General features: G+C 38.9%; 1 protein-coding gene and 1 pseudogene across 1 annotated transcript; both read right to left on the bottom strand.

Annotated features, from left to right (window-relative positions):
- Window positions 1-396: 396 nt before the first annotated feature.
- On the bottom strand, window positions 397-3,140 carry LOC135771721 (uncharacterized; annotated as a pseudogene).
- Window positions 3,141-4,546: 1,406 nt separating this feature from the next.
- LOC135771612 (uncharacterized) lies at window positions 4,547-23,029 on the bottom strand. Its single transcript, XM_073815475.1, has 2 exons — window positions 21,919-23,029; window positions 4,547-11,291 (listed from the first exon to the last, which is right to left on the bottom strand). Exons 1-2 carry the CDS (start codon window positions 22,698-22,700, stop codon window positions 10,157-10,159), a joined length of 1,917 nt encoding a protein of 638 aa, XP_073671576.1. The 5' UTR covers window positions 22,701-23,029; the 3' UTR covers window positions 4,547-10,156.
- Window positions 23,030-23,395: the final 366 nt, after the last annotated feature.

Raw genomic sequence — 23,395 nt, 5'->3', positions numbered from 1 at the left:
AGGTTTCACTGTGTGCGTGTGTCAGATGACCCCTCCCTCCTCTACTTCACGGCACCAGCTAAAGAATTTCACTTTAACAATAATAATGATGATATCTTAATAGATCATTCAACAAATAAGACAATATGTAAATTAGAGGGAGTTTGTCATCTAAATTATCTGAAGGATTTTGTGAGATTCTGACCAGCTTGTAGAACCCTTTAACTGTATTATCAACACAAGAAAGACACAGTGGTAATAAAATGGAATTTATTAACAAAAGATAAACAAGAAAACTAAAAACACTACTGAATAATACTAAATAATAGAAAAAGATAGAAACTAAAATGCAAAGAATAGAAAATTTAAGTGACTGAGTTCAATTCATGGCAGAATGTTTCTGTTTCTTTTAAGATGAAACCCTTATTTCTAATAACCCAAATAATGAAAGTTTTATCTGATAAATGTTAAAGAAATCAGTTATGCAATATTGAGAAGCATCTATGTTAAATAGTTAGTAATAGAATAGACCAATGCCATGGTTTCAGGAAAGATTTGTTTGTGTGATATTTACATTCTGTGCGGTCGAATGAGCAGTCCGGTGGTGGCCCGTCGGCCACGTGTCAAGCTTTTCCTTGCTGCAATGGGGAAAGAGTCAGGTTCAGTTCAACAGCCTTGAACATGAAGTGCTGTGAAAATGCTGATCTCCAATAGGCATCGAGAGAATTCTAGCGGTCTTGTAGTGGGTGCAGAAGGTCCTTAACAAATCTGGAACACGCAGATGAAGGTCCTTTGAAGTGAAGGTTTGCTCTTATGAGCTCCACCTTTTTTGCAGACGTCTTTGATTGCCTTTCTGGACGTGAGGCTCGGAACGTGGTGTGATCCACTTAGTCTCTGGACACATAATCTCAAAACTTGTGATCGATCTGGTTCAGTCTCTGTTGTCAAACTCAGAATGAGGAGCTGTAAAATCTCAAGGAGAGATTCAGAAACTTGGTTGGTTTTCTGATGATCCGTTATAGTCTTTCTGATCTATATAAATGACTGGATTGCGCATGACGTCACGATTGTAAAGCCACCGCCCCGCCATGTTGGTATACCCAAATGTTAAATCAATGGTAGACGTTATCAGATTTTAATGATATAAAACATCACTTTACAAGTCTTCGTTTTTATATCTGAAGTTACCCTGTACATTATTACAATGCAAACGTCCTAAGCATGTACATAGTTTTGCTTTTTAATCAATTATTATACATTCATCTTTATTAGAGTATCAGATCAGCGGCCAACCGCAGCATATTTAGTATTAATGAGAAATGTGCTCGTTCTGAAATCTAAATAAATAATCATGCTTTGTACTGTATGTGCATGCAATAATTTGCTGGTTTTGTAATTGTTATCTAAACGTACAAGTTACCTAAACTTATAATAGAGAAATGACGGTGACCATGTAGCTGAATGTCAAACAATCTTTATTTTTCCAAAATACCAATGGCATTATTCTGAGTTTAAAAAGTATAACATCAAAATGTTACTCTATCAAACATGCATTCATTCATTCATTCGTTAATAACGTTATTTAAACATAACATCACATAAAGATGTCATTCAGAATGCTAGTGTTCAGTCCAAATGTTGCAATCGGGGAGGGATCTGGAATGCTTTGTTGTATGCTGTTCACTACACTAACGTGTTGTTTTGTAATGCTATAGTCTTTGGTAGTAACAAGTTTTGATAAAATATCTGTTGGAAATCAGAAGTTGTTTGTTTTCTTAAGTTACAGACACCGGCCCTGTTGGTGTCTGTTTTTTATTGACTTAAACATGGTGAGGTTCAAATCTCTGTACAAAAACTACCGTACAGTGTACAGAAACTAACTTTTAGTGTACTTTCATGGTAACTTTTTTAACTGTGTATTTCACTCATAAAACAACTGTCAAAAAACAACACATAGTAAGAACAAATAATACTATGGAAGTAAATTGGCATGATTTCAAACTTTACTCAAAATATCAGAACAAAAGAACAAATACTGACTGTTGATTAACTCTTCCCACAAACATTACAGTGTTAAGGTTTCTTTCCTGTGTGAACTCTCTGATGGGATTTTAAATTACTTGAACAAGCAAATGTCTTGTCACACTGAGAGCATTTGAAAGGTTTATCACCTGTATGAAGTCTCTGGTGTGTTACTAAACTGCCATGGCGAGTAAAACTCTTCCCACAAACAATACAGTAATAAGGTTTCTCTCCAGTATGAACTCTCTGATGGGTTTTTAAGGAAGCTAAAAAAGTAAATGTCTCGTCACACTGAGAGCATTTAAAAGGTTTTTCACCTGTATGAATTTTCTGGTGTCTTAATAAATTTTCATGTTGATTAAATCTCTTCCCACAAACATTGCAGTGATGAGGTTTCTCTCCAGTATGAACTCCCTGATGGACTTGTAAGCAACGTGACTGAGCAAACGTCTTGTCACACTAAGAGCATTTGAAAGGTTTTTCACCTGTATGAATTATCTTGTGATTTAGTAATGTAGCCCTTTGACTAAAACTGTTCCCACAGAGACTACAGTGATAAGGTTTCTCTCCAGTATGAACTCTCTGATGAACTCTTAAATGAGATGAATAAGAGAAGCTCTTTCCACATTGAGCGCAGACGTAAGGTTTCTCTCCAGTATGAAGTCTCTGATGTGCTTTCAAGTGACTTGACTGAGAAAAAGTTTTGTCACACTGAGAGCATTTGTAAGGTTTTTCTCCTGTATGAACTTTCTGATGAACTTTAAGATATTGTTTGGTTGTGAAGTATTTTCCACATTCAGTGCAGTTGAAAGGCTTTTCATCACTGTGTGTCCTCATGTGAACATTTAGATCAGAGGAAGAGACAAAAATCTTCCCACACTGCTCACAGTGAAACTGCTTCTTCTTCTTTTTCTTATTCTCTCTGTGGTCTTCTGAATGAAGTTTCTTCTCTTGTAAGGTAGTAAAGCTGATCTCAGATCTGGTGAAGAGTTTCTGTTCTGTGTGTTTTCTCTCATGTCTCTCTAAATGTCTCTGTGAGCTGAATGTCTTTCCACAGGTGATGCAGGAAAGAGTTTGTGCTGTCAGTCGCTCTTTTGATGTTGAGGACGTTATTTCTATATCCAAACATGAATCACTCTTAACATCTGAAAGAAACATGAAACAATTTAATTGTCTTTTCACTCTTATTTACACAAAGAAGGATGAAGAATTGAGATTCTGTATCTTTTTCTAGATTCACACATATAGACAAAAGACAGGTGTCAGTCCTGTTATTACAACTGGGTCATTGCAAATCAAATAAATCAACATGTATTAAACTTTTTGTTAATATTGTAGCATATGGCTGGTTCCATAACTTTTGGATGATTAAAGTTGCATTATAATATCATTACTACAGTTCCCTCATAATCTCCTAAGGTCTCTTGATCTCAACATCATTCCCCCCTAGAGTTGTTCCGATTCCGATACCAGTATTTTCACTTAGGATAAATAAATATTACTGTCAAATGTCTTTCAGATAATAAAAATACTCTAGTTCACTGTATGTATTTGTTCATGTTTTATACATGAATAAGTCTAAAGCACACCATAAAACAGTTATCCATTCATACAGGGCTAGCAGTATGTACAGCTGTATATTATACAGATACACAGCCAGGTATCGTATCTGTACTCCGTATCGGACGATACCCCGAGCCCAGGTATCGGAATCTGGAAGAGAAAAATGTCATCGGAACATCTTTATCCCCCCCCCCCAAAAAAAACCCATTCCAACGAATTTGGTTGAACATTTCCGACCCCCTTTGAAGCTTGATAGAGAGCTGATAAGGTGTAGACATAATGTAAAGAACATTCTGCGAAAATATAAACTTGATATGTTTAATATTGACTGAGTAATGTCATGTCAGTGATTGAAATCATAGTGAAATTAATCAAATTGTGATTCTCTTTATTTCACAATAAGATTTGAGACTTTAGTCTGGTATTCACAGGCATAGTCTCAGTGACAGTGTGCCCCTTTCACACTGACATTACTGAAAATGGACCGGGAATATTTCTGAGAATGTTAGATTTTTGGTTCATTCACACTGCCAATGACTTGCCGGAATCTGTGTGTGCATTCCCACAGATACCGGAAAGATCCCTGAAAGACACGAGACGCGTTTAATGTCCTGCCAGGGCTCGAAAGCGCGACCAATTGCACATGCGCCCTAATTTCTCAATGGTGCGCCTTAAACAAAAAAATAGGTCGCAGCCGTTTGATGGATTAAAAGTCTCTACAACTCTGGCTGTTTCCCAATGTCAAGGATACTTCCTTGGCAAGACTAGTCCTTACAAGTCACTTCCTTCAGAGGCTAGGCGAGGCTCCTCTTAAGCATTTGGAGAACACGTATATGGTGTCTGTGCAGTGAAAGTGTGACATGCTTGCAAATCTGTCACCCCCAGGGGCTGGCTATGTTTGACTAAAGCCAAGCCCCTTCTCAACTTCCACCTCGAGGAGGTCCCCAAAGCAAACCCAATGACCAGACAACACGAGAGCAGGTACGTAATAAAACAAACTTTATTTAAATATTTAAAAGAATAGGGAAATGGGGAAAGGGCAATTAAAACTAAAGGGATCTCTAGCTCCTCCCTCCAGGGAGACTGCAGCCACGGGCAGGCAGGGACAAAGGGGCAACGGGGGTCCAGACCTCCGTAAGCCGGGGGGGAGGGAAGCGTCAGACTCCTGCCTGGTCCCTGCTATCCGTGGCGCCCTCCTTCTTCCTTCCTGGAGGCAGAGTACAAACAGTGTGACTGGTAAGTGGACTTTTCGCTATCTGCGTACCTTTCTCTGTTCGGCAGGGGGTCTTCGCCCCACGTGCCTTCACGTTTCTCCGTCGTACGTTCACCCTCTTGCTCCTCGTTCTCCACAGGTGGCCGCTGGGACACAAAAGCACTGTTAACTTGGACTACGAACACTTCTCACCGGTTCTGCTGTTTACAGCTCGTGGTAGGTATAGCTTTCCACAGTCTGTTCTCCTAATGTTCACTCTCGTTCTCCTTTTTCTCCACAGGTGGCTGCTGGGACACAAAAGCACTGTTAACTTGGACTTCGAACACTTCTCACCGGTCCTGCTGTTTACAGCTCTTGGTAGGTATAGCTTTCCACAGTCTGTTCTCCTAATGTTCACTCTCGTTCTCCTTTTTCTCCACAGGTGGCGGGTCGAGCGCTGCCCTATCCTCACTACCCATAGGGCGATCGAATACTGGACAGGGGCGCCCCTTTGTAGAGACCACGGGGCGGCGGAACTCTTTCGCCTCTGACTCTGCGACAGGGGCAGACACAGGTAAGTTTCCAATACAAATCATCCAATGTCGTACTCACACTCGCTGACAGTTCTTAATCTGCGTCACTTCACACTCCAAACAGCACACTGCGTATAGTAGCTGGTAATTCCTGAGGTCGTTAGCCTCTCCGTCCTCTGCTCAGTGAAAAATGGATGATGCGGGGTTTCGTCTGACAAGACACACAGCAACCCACAGCAAATACACAGCACCACTTCAACGTGAAAAGTTTCCTAATTACAAAGACTCACTCACCACACTATCAGTGTACACAACAAGGGACGCCCGGCGTCCTCCACTTCGCTTGGGCTGGATAAGGGCGATGGAAATACGACCTGAATAGTAGTTCGTTGCTGTGGCTGCTTGGATGGATGCTTCTGCAGCTCACCCACCACGCTGTTTCAGGGGTAGGGCCGCCCTCTTTCTCCTGGAGGTATCCAACAATTGCACAGGTTAGCTTTTACAAGTTGCTCAACACAAGAGTTGATACTCACAGCGGTTTGCCTTTGTTTACGTTGCAAAACAAAGTCGGTTTCCTTCCTGCTTTACTCCTTTAAATGTGCCACTTAGACCAATGTTTCTTCTACCCATAGGGTTCTCCTTTAACTCCAGCGTTTTCACCGCAGACTGCAACCAAGAGAGAGAGAGAAAAATGCAGACAGCCACCAATGTTCATCAACGAGCACAGCTCCGCTCCTCAGCACACACTAAACTTCTCCAACTGTGATTTAACTGCTCTTTAAGTGCTCCTCCGTGTATTCCAGTCGTCCAATCACCCGGCGATCTCCTTAACGACACACAGCTGTGCTTAATCTACTGATTACAGCCCTTCGCGATGCTGCCAGATGTCCGGTGTTTCCTTTCCCCGGTCCGGGCGGAAACATCCGGGCGGAACCAAACTTTCCCAACTTTTGGTTCCGCCCAAAAAGATCGTCACCTTGTGACAAATACTCAAAATATAGTGGTGTTCCTCTACGCAGTCTTTACTCCTCTCTACAAGCTCTTGCAGTTCATTTCTATTGTGCTACCATATCAAACCGGCATCTGGTCAAGATGATCTCAATGCAATAACAGGTCTTTTAACTTTCCTAGAAAGAATAAAAAGACTGACAAAATACTGAATAATTATGTAATTGAATTTACCAGCCGAGAGAATAGGCCTATAGCAGAAGTCAGGAGACATAATCATTGTAAAAATGAACAAAGCATTTACTGAATAATCTGAACAGTTCCTTTCTTAAATGAACAATAAATGACATTGTGGTCCCATGACATAAAACTTTGAAACCAATTTGTAAAATCACATAGCACACAATATAAAATAAACAAGTTTGACACATAACAAAAGAGTTTATAAAAGATAAAAAAATTATAAATGTGTAAATAAAATATGAAAAACAACATGAATTAACACTATTGTATATAGTTATGAACAGTATGTTTGCCTCCAGACACATACACCCTTTACCAGCTTGGCACCTTACCTCCAAAATACAGAACTGTCAGATCAATCTGAAAAACCTGAACAGCACTGTTTTATTTCATTTGTTCTGTTGTATTTATCTGCGATATTGCTCATAATTTGATTATTTGTTCTTATTTTACTATTAAAGGGTAACTAAACCCCTGGGGCCGGTTGCACATGCTGGGCATAAACCCGGTCCTAATCCTACTTTGTATGTAAAATTTGCTTCATGTCGGACGTACATTTAACACCTGTTGCACCATCTAGCCGTAGCGCACGTCTGAGACTTAAACTTACGTCTAGTCAAGGGAAGGCGTATAAGTATTTACTTTGTTTCTAAAGGCAAAAATAAAAATAATTAATGCGTCTAATGCACAGGATACGCAATGTGCTTTCATGCATGGTAGAGACCGCCGTGCTTTCACCGCCATAAATACTTACAAAGACACTGTAGAAGTTTTTAAAAGCTTTGATTTAATTTTGTTTTTAAACTAGAGCTGTTATTATGTGTTTGATGGGTCTGCACGCACGCATCTTGAGGTAGAGTGCACTGGTAAACATGGGAAAAGCTCTCATATGTCATCTATTAGTGTACCATTTTTGCCATAGTAAACACGAGCAGCGTTTAAATATCACTATTAAACACATACGTGGGGATGTGCATCATTTACGCTGAGCGTAGCTACGTCTGGTTGTAGTTTCAGATGGTGCAACAGGCGTAAATATTTTTCACAATGTCGGACGTAGCTAAGCCCAATGTAGGACTTGCACCCAACTTTTTTACATCGGCTGGTGCAACCGGCCCCAGGTCAGAGCCTGACTCCACCCACTGGCAATATATTGTAGCATTGAAACACTTTATACACAAATGTCAAAAAAGTTACTCAAATCAATGAACAGATAATAAAGCCCCATTCTTACAGATCATTAACTAAAAAAGTTGGTTTAGGGTTTAGTTACTATTTAATAATAGTTAAAACAGTTTTTGGTGTCATAACCTTATTAAGGTCACTGGTGCTATACAAAGTTTGACTGTTGATTAACTCTTCCCACAGACACTACTGTGTTATGGTTTCTCTCCAGTATGAACTCTTTGATGATCTCTGAATTAAAACGGATTAGAGAAGCTTATTCCACAGTGAGAGCAGACTTAAGGGCCGGGTATACTTTTTTCTGTGTCCGGCTCACAAACAGCTTTCAAAGCATACTCAGCTACCCGTGTTGGAAAGTGTTGTGGCCAAAAGTTTTGAGAATTACATAAATATTAGTTTTCACAAAGTTTGCTGCTAAACTGCTTTTAGATCTTTGTTTCAGTTGTTTCTGTGATGTACTGAAATATAATTACAAGCACTTACGTTTCAACGGCTTTTATCGACAATTACATGACATTTATGCAAAGAGTCAGTATTTGCAGTTTTGGCCATTCTTTTTCAGGACCTCTGCAATTCGACTGGGCGTGCTCTCAATCAACTTCTGGCCCAAATCCTGACTGATAACAACTCATTCTTTCATAATCACTTCTTGGAGTTTGTCAGAATTTGTGGGGTTTTTTTGTCCACCCGCCTCTTGAGGATTGACCACAAGTTCTCAATGGGATTAAGATCTGGGGAGTTTCCAGACCATGGACCCAAAATTTCAACGTTCTGGTCCCTGAGCCACTTAGTTATCACTTTGCCTTATGACACGGTGCTCCATAGTGCTGGAAAATGCATTGTTCTTCACCAAACTGTTGTTGGATTGTTGGAAGAAGTTGCTGTTGGAGGGTATTTTGGTACCATTCTTTATTCATGGCTGTGTTTTTGGGCAGAATTGTGAGTGAGCCTACTCCCTTGGATGAGAAGCAAATGCACATATGAATGGTTTTAGGATGCTTTACTGTTGGCATGACACAGGACTGATGGTAGCTCTCACCTTTTCTTCTCCTGACAAGCCTTTTTCCAGATGCCCCAAACAAAATGAAAGGGGCTTCATCAGAGAATATGACTTTGACCTTGAAGTTCTTGATGATTCTATAGGTTGTTGATTTGGGTGCAATCTTAGTAGCCACAAGATCCTTGCCTGTGAAGCCATTTTTATGCAACACAAAGATGGCTGCACACGTTTCTTTGCAGGTCACCATGGTTAACAATGGAAGAACAATGATTTCAAGCATCATCCTCCTTTTAACATGTCAAGTCTGCCATTCTAACCCAATCAGCCTGACATAATGATCTCCAGCCTTGTGCTCGTCAACATTCTCACCTGAGTTAACAAGACGATTACTAAAATGATCTCATCAGGTCCTTTAATGACAGCAATGAAATGCAGTGGAAAGGTTTTTTTGAGATTAAGATAATTTTCATGGCAAAGAAGGACTATGCAATTCATCTGATCACTCTTCATTCAACATTCTGAAGTATATGCAAATGGCTATTATAAAAACTTAAGCAGCAACTTTTCCAATTTCCAATATTTATGTAATTCTCAAAACTTTTGGCCTTGACTGTACACAATACAAATGATTTCTCATTCAAATTATTACTCTACCACGCCGTCAGAGCCGCACTGATTTGCGAGTCAGGTCGGGTCAGCTCACTTCACTTTGGCTTGGTAAGCTTTTCCATTGAGTTAGTATTACTTCAGAGTGGGATGTTTTCACAACGCATTTAACACTACCTCTGTCTCACATGACAGTTTCTGTACAAACACCTGTGGCATCAATTAACACGCTCCGCTAAGCCTCATAAGTTGCATTTAAGCATACGTGCGCGTCGCGAATGTGCCGCCACAAACTGCAAGTCTGAAAAAAAAACTGTTATGGTGTTCTTGATTCTCAACCTGTAGATGTTTTTCATTGCTAAAGAGAGTTTGGGAACTTGTAGCAGAGCACAGATGACAACAGATGACAACAAGCTAGCACTGAGGTAAAGCTAATCTTGTAGATTATAGCAATGACGCTGATAGTGACCATTCTCTCAGACCAATCAGTGATCTACAGTGTTTTCGCGTCATGTTTGGTATCAGCTCGGGTCGCTTGGAATCCCAACCGAGGTGGTACTAAAAAAAAGTATCGGGTACTTCACCCCGTGGAAAAGCTCCCAAAAGCTGACCCGACCCAAACCAAACCGTGAGGTACTATGCAACGGAAAAGCGCCATAAAAGAAATGTAGGATAGGTGAAGAAAAGTAGCCAATCCACCATGGCAAACAAAGTTTAGAAGAAACATGAAGAAAACAATGACCAGGAATCAAACATTAGGGTGACGAAGATGCTCCACAGCTTTCTGTTCTTGAAATAAGTGAAAATAAAAGTAGAAAAAAACAATAGTGTGAGCAAATGCTGTATATTGCCTTTGTGCAATTGTTTGTAGTGGGGTGTCCTGTCTCAATATTTTCTCACACATGCGAGTCTCTTGTGATTTAGTAATGAAGTCTGTTGACTAAAACTCTTCCCACAGACACCACAATGATAAGGTTTCTCTCCAGTATGAACTCTTTGATGGTATTTTAAGGAACTTGACTGAGCAAACGTCTTGTCACACTGAGAGCATTTGAAAGGTTTTTCACCTGTATGAATTCTCTTGTGAATTATTAAGATTGACTGTTGACCAAAACTCTTCCCACAGAGACTACAGTGATAAGGTTTCTCTCCAGTATGAACTCTCTGATGGACTTTGAAGTGACCTGAATAAGCAAACATCTTGTCACACTGAGAGCATTTGAAAGGTTTTTCACCTGTATGAACTCTCTTGTGATTAAGTAAGTTTGACTGTTGACTAAAACTCTTCCCACAGTGAGAGCAGGCGTAAGGTTTCTCTCCAGTATGAACTCTCTGATGAGTTATCAGCTGATATTTATGACCGTAACATTTATCACAGTGTGAACACTGATAGAGTTTCTCTTTAATGTGAATATTCTGGTGTGATTTTAATGAACCTGAATCCCTAAAGGTTTTTCCACATTCACTGCACTGATACGGTCTCTCATTGGTGTGCAAAAGCACATGTGTCTTCAGACCACGTTTACGGCTAAATCTCTTCTCACAGTGAGGACACTCGTAAGGTTTTTCACCGGTGTGAACTCTCTGATGAACTTTAAGATATTGTTTAGTTCTGAAGTAATTTCCACATTCATTGCAGTTGAAAGGCTTTTCACCACTGTGTGTCCTCATGTGATCATTTAGATTAGATGAAGAGACAAAAATCTTCCCACACTGCTCACAGTGAAACTGCTTCTTCTTCTTCCTCCTCTTCTTCTCTCTGTGGTCTTCTGAATGAAGTTTCTTCTCTTGTAAGGTAGTAAAGCTGATCTCAGATCTGGTGAAGAGTTTCTGTTCTGTGTGTTTTCTCTCATGTCTCTTTAAATGTCTCTGTGAGCTGAATGTCTTTCCACAGGTGATGCAGGAAAGAGTTTGTGCTGTCAGTCGCTCTTTTGATGTTGAGGACGTTATTTCTATATCCAAACATGAACCACTCTTCACATCTGAAAGAAACATGAAACAATTAAATTGTCTTTTCACTCTTATTTACACAAAGAAGGGTGAAGAATTGAGATTCTGTATCTTTTTCTAGATTCACACATATAGACAGAAGACAGATGTCAGTCCTGTTATTACAGCTGGGTCATTGCACATCAAATAAACCAACATTTGTAAACATACCCAGCTATTTTGTATTATTATTTTTGTTAATATTTTATTAAAATAGAGACAACATAACTAGTGATCAATGACAAAACATAAATGTAATGCAAGATTATTTGTGAGTATTTCACTATTTTGTAGGAGTTGTCAAAAGGAACAATATTTTTTATTATTATTTTTATTTTCAGAGACTTTCAAAATCCTTTTTGCATGGTGACACTTCTAGAATGAGATTAAGTCTTTTTTAAAGGGATAGTTCACCCTAAAATGTTAATTTTATCTTAATCACTTACACCTGTGTCGTTTTAAACGCCCAAGTGCTCCGATTGTCTTCACAACACATTTTTAGATATTTTTGATGAAAACTGGGAGTCTTCGGTCTGTCCTATTAACTTTAGTTAGTTTAACAATTCTTTTGCCCAGAAAATAATGAAGGCCACATCACCAAAAAGCTCCATGCGCCATATCAGTCGTTCAATAATAATATTATGATGAAGTGACAAAAACACTTTTGTGCTCAAAGAAAACTATATGAAAGATTTTATTCAATTGTTTCTCCTCCTTGGTTGTTCAGTGTGCGTTCATGACTAGGCTACGACACATGCTGCTGACGTCTCCTACTGACTGAGTGGTCAGCGTACAGACACAGAATACGCTGGAATGTAATTTGCGCATTTATACAGGCTGTATTAGTATTGTTTACAATGTTTGAATAATGGGTAGGGCTCCAGACTGAGAGTAAAGAGTCGCATTTTGAGAGTATTTTTCCTGCCTATGCAACTACGTTTAATTAAAGGTTGCACTGGTGCAAATGGGAAATTTAAGTATAATTATGTTAATATGATGCGCTGGCGATTATGTCTACAGCGCATCCAGTTATTCTCCCTTGTTGCTCTTGCTCCCCCGAATGATTTATCGTTTTGCCGATTTTATCGGCCAATATGAGATATATCTGTATCGGCGTAAAAGCCGCAGATATGCAGCCGATATGAATGTTTTTCACAGAACAAAGAAATGCTTTTGAATGATGTAAGGGTGGTCTGTGGAGACTGTGGGCGAGTCTCTCTGCTGTAATTTAAACACGAGCGGGAGTAATGGTGGTTTAAATTCCCACAAACTAATATAATGTCAGAGTCCGCTGCTTGTGTTGTAAGTAAACATGCTGCACAGTGTTTTTTTACATGAATATTTAAAGCTCTACTGTGTACTTTATTGAGTTAATTCTTAACAAAAACCCATGTTTTCTTTCAAAAGTATGTGCTCATTCATGTGTAATTACTTCCCACCACTAATCAAAGTATTCTCGTAAGTGTAGAATCTGATATTTAAAATGCATACCGTCGAAGCGCTCTCTGGCTGAATCCATGTTGTGCCTCCATCTTTGAAATACATTTGCCGAAGAGGGACATTCCTGAAATTCAAGCTCCGCCTTTCGCGCGTTCACTCTACACTCACGCTGCCCGATAGCTGAAGCCTCCAGAGGTTGCATGTGTAGGCGCTATACGTCATCAAGACAGTCTTATTTCAGAATATTAACAATTATAAAGCTGACAATTATTCTTAGTTAATTGTAAATTGATGTAATATGCGTATGACTTGCGAATGTAATGCTCAGTTAATTTAAATAAACCAGGCTTGATGACGTATCCAGCCTGTGACCTGCGTAGCTGAATCCTTCGGATTTTACAACAACCGCACACCGTGATGAACCTGCGATCTAATGCTTTGATTTGAAAGCCTGTTGAAGACATATTCTCGAGGACATTAAAACAAATCGCCAAGGATGCGAAACGGGGATTTTAAACGACAACGTGACAGGAAAAACATCAAGACCAAAGTCACTATTGGAGTTAGTTTTCCAAGATGGGGCTCAAGGGACACTGAAGTTGCACTTTCTATATTCTCCACAGGTAATTCAGCATATTCGTTTACATCTATACAGTCCATGTTGTAAACTTGAAGTTTTATAGTTCCTTGGCTAACTTTAGCATGATTATGCATAACACTTGTTAGTGTAAACATGCATGTGGTTTAATGTGTTTGAACAGACACACGCCGTCTCTCCGCCCATTTATGCAATCTGAGGTACTGAGATAAATGTTTTCATCTTTTCTGACCTCTAGCACAAACACACGGTGACAGCGCTATTTTTAGCCTTTCATTGATAAAAGCGCCTGATCTGCGCGTCTTTCGTTTCATTTTACAAGCGTGTGAATGTTGCGCGATCTTTTTTCACCAATATGAGAGAAAGCTCTTACATATACACGGACATGTAACATGTTTACTTAAAACATAAGCATTGTACTCTGACATAATGTCTGACATAATACTTTGATAAAGTGAAAGTTGCGCGATCTTTTTTCACCAATATGAGAGAAAGCTCTTACATATACACGGACATGTAACGTTTACTTAAAACATAAGCATTGTACTCTGACAATGTCTGACATAATACTCTGATAAAAGCGTCTGATCTGCGCGTCTTTCGTTTCATTTTACAAGCGTGTGAAAGTTGCGCGATCTTTTTTCACCAATCTGAGAGAAAGCTCTTACATATACACGGACATGTAACGTTTACTTAAAACATAAGCATTGTAGCCTACTTTGACATAATATTAGTTTGCGTCCATTTAAACCCGTCATGGTTGCTTTTTGTATTTGATTTTAAGCGGACATATAATGACAATCAGACTTTTTTCATGTTAAACATAAATCTGTGTGCTTTGATGGATCACAGGCAAAGGACATTGCAAATTGTTCATTTTTTCTCATTGCTTTTGCTTTGTAGCTACTGGAAGCCATGTTAACCTTGGCATGACACGGCCGGGCCACCGTACGAGTTAAAACGCGTTCCGAATGGGGAGGGCTAGAAAGTAATATTCAGTTGCTTGTCATATAGACTTTCACCGCTAGATGGGAGTAGATCTTACACAGTGGAGCTTTAAGAGCTTTCTCTGATATTTCAGCACAATTGATGAAATAAGATCGCACAACTTTCATGCGCTCACAAAATGAAACTAATGAAAGATGCAGTGACCAGCCGCTTTAGTTTATCAATGAAAGCCTACAGATAGCGCTGTACACTGTGTGTTTGCGCTAGAAGTAAAAAAAGATGTAAAATATTGTGCTCAGTGCCTCAGGTTAGATAAATGGGGGTAAAATTAAACGACCGTGAGGCGAGTTCGAAAGCGCGTGCTGGAGGAGCGGAGTAGAGAAGCGCGTGCTGCAGAAGTGGAGCGCACACGACTTGCGCACTAATAAAGAATACGATGGATTTATTGATGTTTTCAATTTCCTTCAATATTTGTTGGATAGCAGCAGTACTGAACTACGGTGGCCAGCTGGTGCACATACCACAACATTTGAAAAGCACACGTAAGCTCACAACACAATGAAATAAATGACAACACAATGAAATAAATGACAACACAATGAAATAAATGACAACACAATGGAAACAAGCCAAAACGGAAACGCTCCCGACCACTAGGGGGCTCTTTCGGCATAAAAATGTGTAACGCTGCTGCAATATTAGTAAGGTTGCGCTTAGCAATGATACATTATCATAATAATGCGCTACTGGTGTGAATGGCTTAAAGGTGCTCTAAGCGAATTCACACGTTTTGGACCATAAAACATTTTTTGTTACATACTGCAAACATCTCCTCACTATCTGCTCGCTGCCTGTCCGCTGATCAAACTGTAAAAACACGATCTCTGTAGACAGCCCAGGCTCCACAAACTGCAATAAAAACAAAGTGGCCAAACCTACAAACAGAAACCATAACAAAGTGTTTCAGCCAATAAACGACAAGAAGGATTTGAGGGTGGGGGTTGGTCGCGTTCATGAAAGCACGGAAGGGAGGGGGAGGAGTTAGCTACGCCCGTTTGTTTGAAAACAGTTCAAAAGTCAACAAAAAATTGGCGTCACAGCGCCTTTAATTTGATTATTAAGGACACCGTCAAGAAAGGCATTTATATTCACGATGAAATCAGGAAAAGCAGAGAAACCTATGCATTGTGCTATTAGTATCTATTATCTAGCTAGAAATAATGTTATAGTATGTTTGTATTTAATTTCTTGTCTGCTTCTCTTTAATCTATTACATTATGCTTTTGTACAGTATGGCAAGGTTATTTGCAAAACACAGGAAACGTAATAAAACATTATTTTTTAAAGACCTACACAGACCTATGATAACGTTAGAATAACGTTAGGGGAACGTTATTTTTAGTTTAGTTTCATGTTAAACTAACCTAAAAATAACATTATTTTAACGTTACTGTAACGTTAAACTAACATAAATATAAAGTTATATTTCTGTAAAGAATACTTTCCTGGCTAAAAAAAGCAAACTTTAAAAAAATAATATTATGGGAACCAAAAACTAACGTTAGGGGAAAAATTAAAAAAACATTAAAAAAATGTTAGCTGGGTTTTCTTTATTCTCATTTCACATGTTCATTCGTTTCTTGCGTTATTGCCAATAAAAATGAATGCAAATTTCAACACATACCAGTAGAGACCATTATAGTTTCCATTACTACCAATAAAAATCCCATTAAAACTATTACATCCAATAGAATTTCTGTGATGGTTTCTATCATTTTTTACCAGGGAGGTTTTTGTTCCCAAAAAAATAACCAAATACCATATGGGAACGTTCTGTGTTTGCTGGTTTCCCGGTTTTCATCCTAAACATCTAAAAATGTGTTCTGAAGAGAATCGAAGCACTTGTGGTTTAGGACGACACAGGCGTAAGTGATTTGTGATAAAATTATCATTTTGGGGTGAACTAAGCCAACATGCTTGTTCCTCAATAAGCAGCTTATTAAATATAGCCTAAACTCTTTTAAAATTTACATTTTTGGGTCTTTTGATTAGTGAGTTTGTGACTGAAAACCCAAAACAGGTGCTCACATGACAGTTAAAAGTAAAAAAAAAACACGACAATAATTAAGGAGACATACCTGATGGAATAAAATCATCATCTTCCTCGGTGCGATCTTCCTCTTCTGTGGGTTCAGTTTTGATTTCTGTGGGTTCAGTTTTGATTTCTGTGGGTTCTGTTTTGATTTCTGTGGGTTCAGTTTTGATTTCTGTGGGTTCAGTTTTAATCTTCATCATGAGGTTCCTGCAGTCGATGAGTTTAACTGAACACATCTTCAGTTTGGTCTGCAGGATCTGCTGCTGTTCTCCAGCGTTGCAGACAGAATCCAGAGACTATGTGGAGGTTTGATCCTCCTGTAAACTCTGTTTACTGTCACACACTGTAGTGTCCTGCATCGTCTTTACAATAAAATACACCGAGACAATACTTCGTTTACACTCAACGAAACACACAAGAGAGAAAAACACGGAGGATCCCATTCACAAACACATCGCACGCGCGCTCCTTCTTCTTCGTCGGTTTTATTGGCGGTTGGCAAACCAGCATAAAGGTGCATTACCGCCACCTACTGGACGGGAGTGTGAGCAGCAGATTAAATAAAAAAAAACTATTATTGTCTGTCAATTAATCCAGTAGTTTTAAGGAATGTAATTACATAGTCTAGACTTTTATAAGTTGATTTCCCCAATAAGTACTCTATTGTCATGTTTTGTTGTCCAACTTGATTTTCCAACTTCCTTCTAGCCTCCTCATATTTCTCACAGTGTATCAGAATGTGTTCAGTCTTTTGAGCTTTACAATAGTCACAGAATCCAGTAGGATGCTTCCCTATTCTGTGCAATGACTGATTTAATCCAGTATGTCCAATTCTTAGTCTTATAATTGCCATCTGTTCTTTTGGATTCCTGCCGTGTCTCATAATAACACCTACTTGTTTTTGTATTTTGTAAAAGTGTCGCCCTGTGTCTGATATGTCCCAATACTCCTGCCATAGATTTAGTGTGTGACCTTTTATAATGGTTTTCATTTCTGCTTTACTCAGTGCTACTTGTACATCAACTCTTTCATGCTTTATTGATCTTTTGCCAATCCATCAACAATTTAATTTCCCTCCACCCCTACATGGGCGGGAACCCACAGAAATAAAACCTCTAGCCCCCTGTCATGGAGTGTAAGAAGCACCTGCAATATTTGGTAGATAATGTCCTGCTGCCCGCAAGATGCGTTTCCAGGTTGTTAACTTGATAAAGCAGCCAGACTGTCCGAGGCTATGACCACATTTTTATTCTGACTGTTTTCTTCCAACCATTGTAGCGCGCTCCTTCTTTTTCTATTGACTTTTTATGGCGGATGGCAAACCAACTAATGGTGCATTTACTGCCACCAGCTGGACTGGAGTGTGAAGCACTGGTAGGCATATGACATTCGCATAAAAGTATAAAAAAAAATTAAAGGTTAAATTCTATCAAATACTCCTATTTCTTTAATATATTTTATTATAGAACCATATATAATACTTAGTTTTTCTTGTTCTTTCAATATATTTATCAAATTGAATGCTTCAACACCCATATTTTTAACTTTATTAATGAGTTTTAACCTTTCATTCTCATATTTCTTACACTTTATTAATACATGTTCTATGGTTTCTGGCTGAATACAATAATTACATTGCCCTGATTCATGCTTTCCGATTTTAAACAGGGAATGATTCAATGTAGTATGACCCATTCGGATGCGTGAAATTGCTGTATACACGTGCGCTCTTTCTTTCTTTCTTTAGTGAGTTTATCTGCGGACTAGAGCGATTTTTGTGTGAGCATACCAGTGAACACCCCTGACCACTCGGTGAGTTTCACGTCTTTGTAAACTAAAGTTTAATGCATTTTAGGAAGGATTGTTCCAGTGCACCATTAAACCCATTGTAGAGGTGTGAGATGAAACACAAACACGCGAAAATTCTCAGGGCAGCCGCAAATGTCGAAATTTCAGTCAAAACCATTCTATTTCACAATAAACAATCTGAAAACAGGGCTTTAAGTCTAAAATACCGAACTTGTCCTTTAAAGCAACACTATGTAGTTTTTTTACCTTTAAATAATATCTCTAATATTATTTCAGTGATAGAACAACTTTTAACTGGACAAATTGTACTGTTGCTACAACCTGAGAAGCCTCCTAGCTGCTACAAGCACACTCTGAAAGTGGCAGTGGAGGGTAGGAAACACAGCCGCGCCCCTCCCCCTGCCTGCAGAAGAGTGTCTGATACCAGGCACTGTTGCGCTTTTCAACCACATGGGGGAGCTGTAAGTCATTTTTACATGGAAACTACATAGTGTTGCTTTAACAAGCTCTTTACCCCCTGCATCACCGTCTCTCAGTTCCTCTAATTTTTCTTTCACACAAATCCAATCAACAGATGTCATGAAAGATCTACAAATGCTTGACCCCTACAAATCATTCGGACTAGATAACCTGGATTCGTCCTTTCTGAGACTCTCGGCAGCAATCATTGCTACTCCGATTACCAGTTCGAGCTGGTCATGGCTGTACCTCTGCTACACTTAAGGTCTTAAATGACGTTACGACTGCCATTGATAAAAGACATTATTGTGCAGCCATATTTATTGACCTGGCCAAGGCTTTCGATTCGGTCAATCATCACATCCTTATTGGCAGGCTTGGTAGCCTTGGTTTCTCAAAAACTGCCTTGATTGGTTTACCAACTACTTCTCCGACAGGGTTCGACATGTTAAATCTGAGGGTCTGGCGTCTGGACCTATTGACGTCATGATGGGGGTGCCACAAGGTTCGATTCTTGGGCCAACTCCGTTCTCTTTGTATGTCAATGATGTTCCTCTTGCTGCTGGTATCTCTCAAATCCACCTTTATGCAGACGATACCATTTTATACACATCTGGTCTCTCATTGAACGCTGTGCTGTCCAATCTTCAAAAAAGCTTTGATGCTATTCAAAATGCATTCTGGGGACTTAAGTTGCTCCTAAATTCCAGCAAAACTAAATGCATGTTGTTTAATCGCACACTACCCATACATGCTAACTTGACTAGTATTTTGACTCTGGATGGATTTACACTAGATTATGTGGACACCTAGAAATATCTAGGTATCTGGTTAGATAAATCACTTTCTTTTAAGTTCCACATTAACAAGCTGCAAACCAGAATTAAATCTAGGATTGGCTTTTTATTTAGAAACAAAGCTTCTTTTACTTATGCTGTTAAACATTCACTAGTAAAAATGACTGTCCTTCCAATATTAGATTTCGGAGACGTCATTTATATATCTGCCTCTACCTCTCTTCTGAAAAGGTTAGATGTGGTCTATAACAGTGCCATTCATTTTGTTACTAATGCCTCTTTTAATACACACAATTGCGATTTATACACACTAGTGGGTTGGCCTTCTTTACACACTCGACGTCTGACCCACTGTATCTGATCTCTCTTCTCACCATTGCCTCATCTGTTCATAACCTACGCTCCAGAAGATATATTTCTATAGTAATACCCAAAGTAAATACTTCTTTTGGCCGTAGCTCCTTCCAGTTTGCAGCTGCATACGACTGGAATGAGCTACAAAAGACCCTGAAACTTGAGAACACCGTCTCTCTCACTTCTTTTAAAGCACGCTTATCAGAGCTTTTGCCAATTTGTTGTACCCGCTGACCTCCTTTTTATAATTTTATATTACATTTTTTTCTGCTCTAGATCTTTTATTACAGATTAGGATATATTAATTTTTATATATTGTTTAATTTATTGTCTAGAAGACTTGTACTTCATTTATTTCCTTGTGTATTTAATGTATAATTTGTGCAATTTTTTATGTGGAACTACTTGTTGTCTTGCAGCTTGCTTCATCTTGGCCAGATCGCCGTTTCAATTAAGAATGTGTTCTCTACGTGCTTACCTGGCTAAATAAAGGTTAAATAAAAAACTTCAAAACTACGTACTTCACCCAGTGGAAAAACTCCCAAACAGGGGTGCAAACTCATCAGGGGTGAAAAGCGTTCATATATATATTTGAACATACATGTATGTATGACATACATACATGACATACATATTATAATTTGTAATTTATTTATTGTAAATCTTATTCATTTTAGCATTTTAATTTGATTTTAGCATTTTAATTTCAATCAAATTTGAAACTGTAAGCATTAGATAATGCAACATTAATTACTAACACCAATTACTGCAATGACATAAACCATAATTAATAAATGCTTATATACAATATAATGTTAAATTTTCGTTCATAATGCATTTACTAATGTGAACAAATGCAAGCTTTTTGTAAAGTGTTACAGAAATGTGCATTTTTATTATTATTTAGTAGTACACATAAACAAATAATTTAGGTTTTTTTCTGTTGCACAATCATAGCTCTAATACAGAATATGAACCCTGAACGAGCACCTCGAATCAAACTCGTGTACAATTCGACGTACAAATGTTATTAAAGGTAGAAAAGTGATTTAGTTGAGAGCAGTGAGAGATTTTCTCTCAATACTGTACTGTTTGATTAACACGAGTGACAGACAGGAGCAAAATTAGGTAACTTCCCCTTTAAGACCGAAGTCCGAATCCGGATCTAATATACTGTTACACGTGCGTTTTCTCTTTTAGCTTTTTACTTTCTCTTATGCCCTGAATTGTCGTGTTTATGAGGACACTTGCAAAAACCAGGAATTTTGACGCATGTGTGTATTAAAGGCTAATACAGCGGCAAAAATACTCACAAGCTTAATGAGAAGCGGATACGTGGCTTCCGCGCTCCTCTCAAACAGAAACGGGTATATAGCGCATATAGCACTGTTGTTTGTGTTTAAACAGCTTAAAATCACTTAATTTAAAACTGCGGTTAACAAATGTTAAGCTTTTATGACCACGCTCACAGCAACGTGACGTGGGCGCGTAACCTCGAATGAGAAAATACTACGAGTTAAGTGTGTGCGCTCAATCTGCAGACTGCTCAAACTTCGGCAGCAAATGAGGTGACTATAAATTGTAAAACATAACCCACCAAACTGACATCATTACCACAATAGCTGGACATGATTGTCATAATTTCATTTACTGCTACCCTGTCGCAGACCCCCCTCACCCCTTATTTTCAAAAACTCATTGGATCTAGACGAATCACAAGAATTACCTATTTTGGATCAAAAACGGCGCATTTCCCCGAATGTGACAATTTTGCACCCCTGCCAAAAGTAAGCTGACCCGACCCAAACTAAACTAAACCTTGAGGTACTATGCAACGGAAAAGCGGCATTAAAAAAATTTAGGACAGGTGAAGAAAAGTAGACGATCCACCATGGCAAACAAAGTTTAAAAGAAACAATCAAGAAAACAAAGACCAGGAATCAAACATTAGGGTGACGAAAATGCTCCACAGCTTTCTGTTCTTGAAATAAGTGAAAATAAAAACAAAAACACAAAAACAATAGTGTGTGTGCAAATGCTGTCTATTGCCTTTGTGTAATTGTTTGTAGTGGGGTGTCCCGTCTCAATATTTTTCTCACGCATACACCGTTGCGAAAATGACGTCATGCAGATGTCCCTAGTATACCTTCGGCTTTAAGGTAGCTCACCAGTATGAACTCTCTGATGGGCTTGTAAGTAACTTGACTGAGCAAACGTACTGTCACACTGAGAGCATTTGAAAGGTTTTTCACCTGTGTGAAGTCTCTGATGCCTTAGTAATGTAGCCGCTTGACTCAAACTCTTCCCACAGACACTACAGTGATAAGGTTTCTCTCCAGTATGAACTTTCTGATGGGATTTTAAGGAACCTGAATAAGCAAACGTCTTGTCACACTGAGAGCATTTGAAAGGTTTTTCACCTGTATGAATTCTCTTGTGCTTTAGTAATGTAGCCTTTAGACTAAAACTCTTCCCACAGACACTACAGTGATAAGGTTTCTCTCCAGTATGAACTCTCTGATGAACTATTAATTGAGATGAAGTAGAGAAGCTCTTTCCACAGTGAGCGCAGACGTAAGGTTTCTCTCCAGTGTGAACTCTCTGATGGATTATCAGATGACATTTATGACCGTAACATTTATCACAGTGTGAACACTGATAGAGTTTCTCTTTAATGTGAGTATTCTGGTGTGATTTTAATGAACCTGAATCCCTAAAGGTTTTGTCACATTCACTGCACTGATACGGTCGCTCATTGGTGTGCAAAAGCACATGTCTCTTCAGACCACGTTTATAGCTAAATCTCTTCTCACAGTGAGGACACTCGTAAGGTTTTTCTCCTGTATGAACTCTCTGATGAACTTTAAGAGCGTCTTTGGTTCTGAAGTAATTTCCACATTCATTGCAGTTGAAAGGCTTTTCACCACTGTGTGTCCTCATGTGAACATTAAGTTTAGAGGAAGAGACACAAATCCTCCCACACTGCTCACAGTGAAACTGCTTCTTCGTCGTCTTCTTCTTCTTCTTCTTTTTCTTCTTTTTCTTCTTCTCTCTGTGGTCTTCTGAATGAAGTTTCTTCTCTTGTAAGGTAGTAAAGCTGATCTCAGATCTGGTAAATAGTCTCTCTTCTGTGTGTTTTCTCTCATGTCTCTCTAAAAGTCTCTGTGAGCTGAATGTCTTTCCACAGGTGATGCAGGAAAGAGTTTGTGCTGTCAGTCGCTCTTTTGATGTTGAGGACGTTATTTCTATATCCAAACATGAATCACTCTTCACATCTGAAAGAAACATGAAACAATTAAATTGTCTTTTCACTCTTAATTACACAAATAAGGATAGCAGAAGCTGCGTGCTTACTCGTTTTTGTTTAAAGATACATATATGATGTTTAATATAGGCGAGATCGTTTTGTTGTTGTGTTTTTCATTAAGAATAATAATAAACCCATCATTCAAGCAGCGCTTTATGGAGGAATAGCCAGTTGCTCTGCTTGGGACTTGCAGGTTTCTGTCAGAATTACCTGTGCACATTGACTCAAGCACTTAAACCAGCTGTTGCACTCGCATTTGCACGCAATTTCATACGCGATTTAACGCAGCGTACGCAAGCGCTGGATTTAAACAACAGTTGCATCTAAT

This window comes from Paramisgurnus dabryanus, chromosome 8, assembly GCF_030506205.2.
Source record: "Paramisgurnus dabryanus chromosome 8, PD_genome_1.1, whole genome shotgun sequence".
In the NCBI taxonomy this organism is placed as follows: Eukaryota; Metazoa; Chordata; class Actinopteri; order Cypriniformes; family Cobitidae; genus Paramisgurnus; species Paramisgurnus dabryanus.
This window is presented reverse-complemented; position numbering and strand designations above follow the sequence as displayed.

Bases quoted from the DNA above. Each gene is read 5' to 3' on its own strand.
- LOC135771612 (XM_073815475.1), bottom strand. From the start codon at position 22,700: ATGAGGACACACAGTGGTGAAAAGCCTTTCAACTGCAATGAATGTGGA. The intron at 11,292-21,918 runs TTAAAGCCGAAG...TGTGTAAATAAG, and splicing joins GTTCATACTGGTGAGCTACC to AGTGAAAAGACAATTTAATT.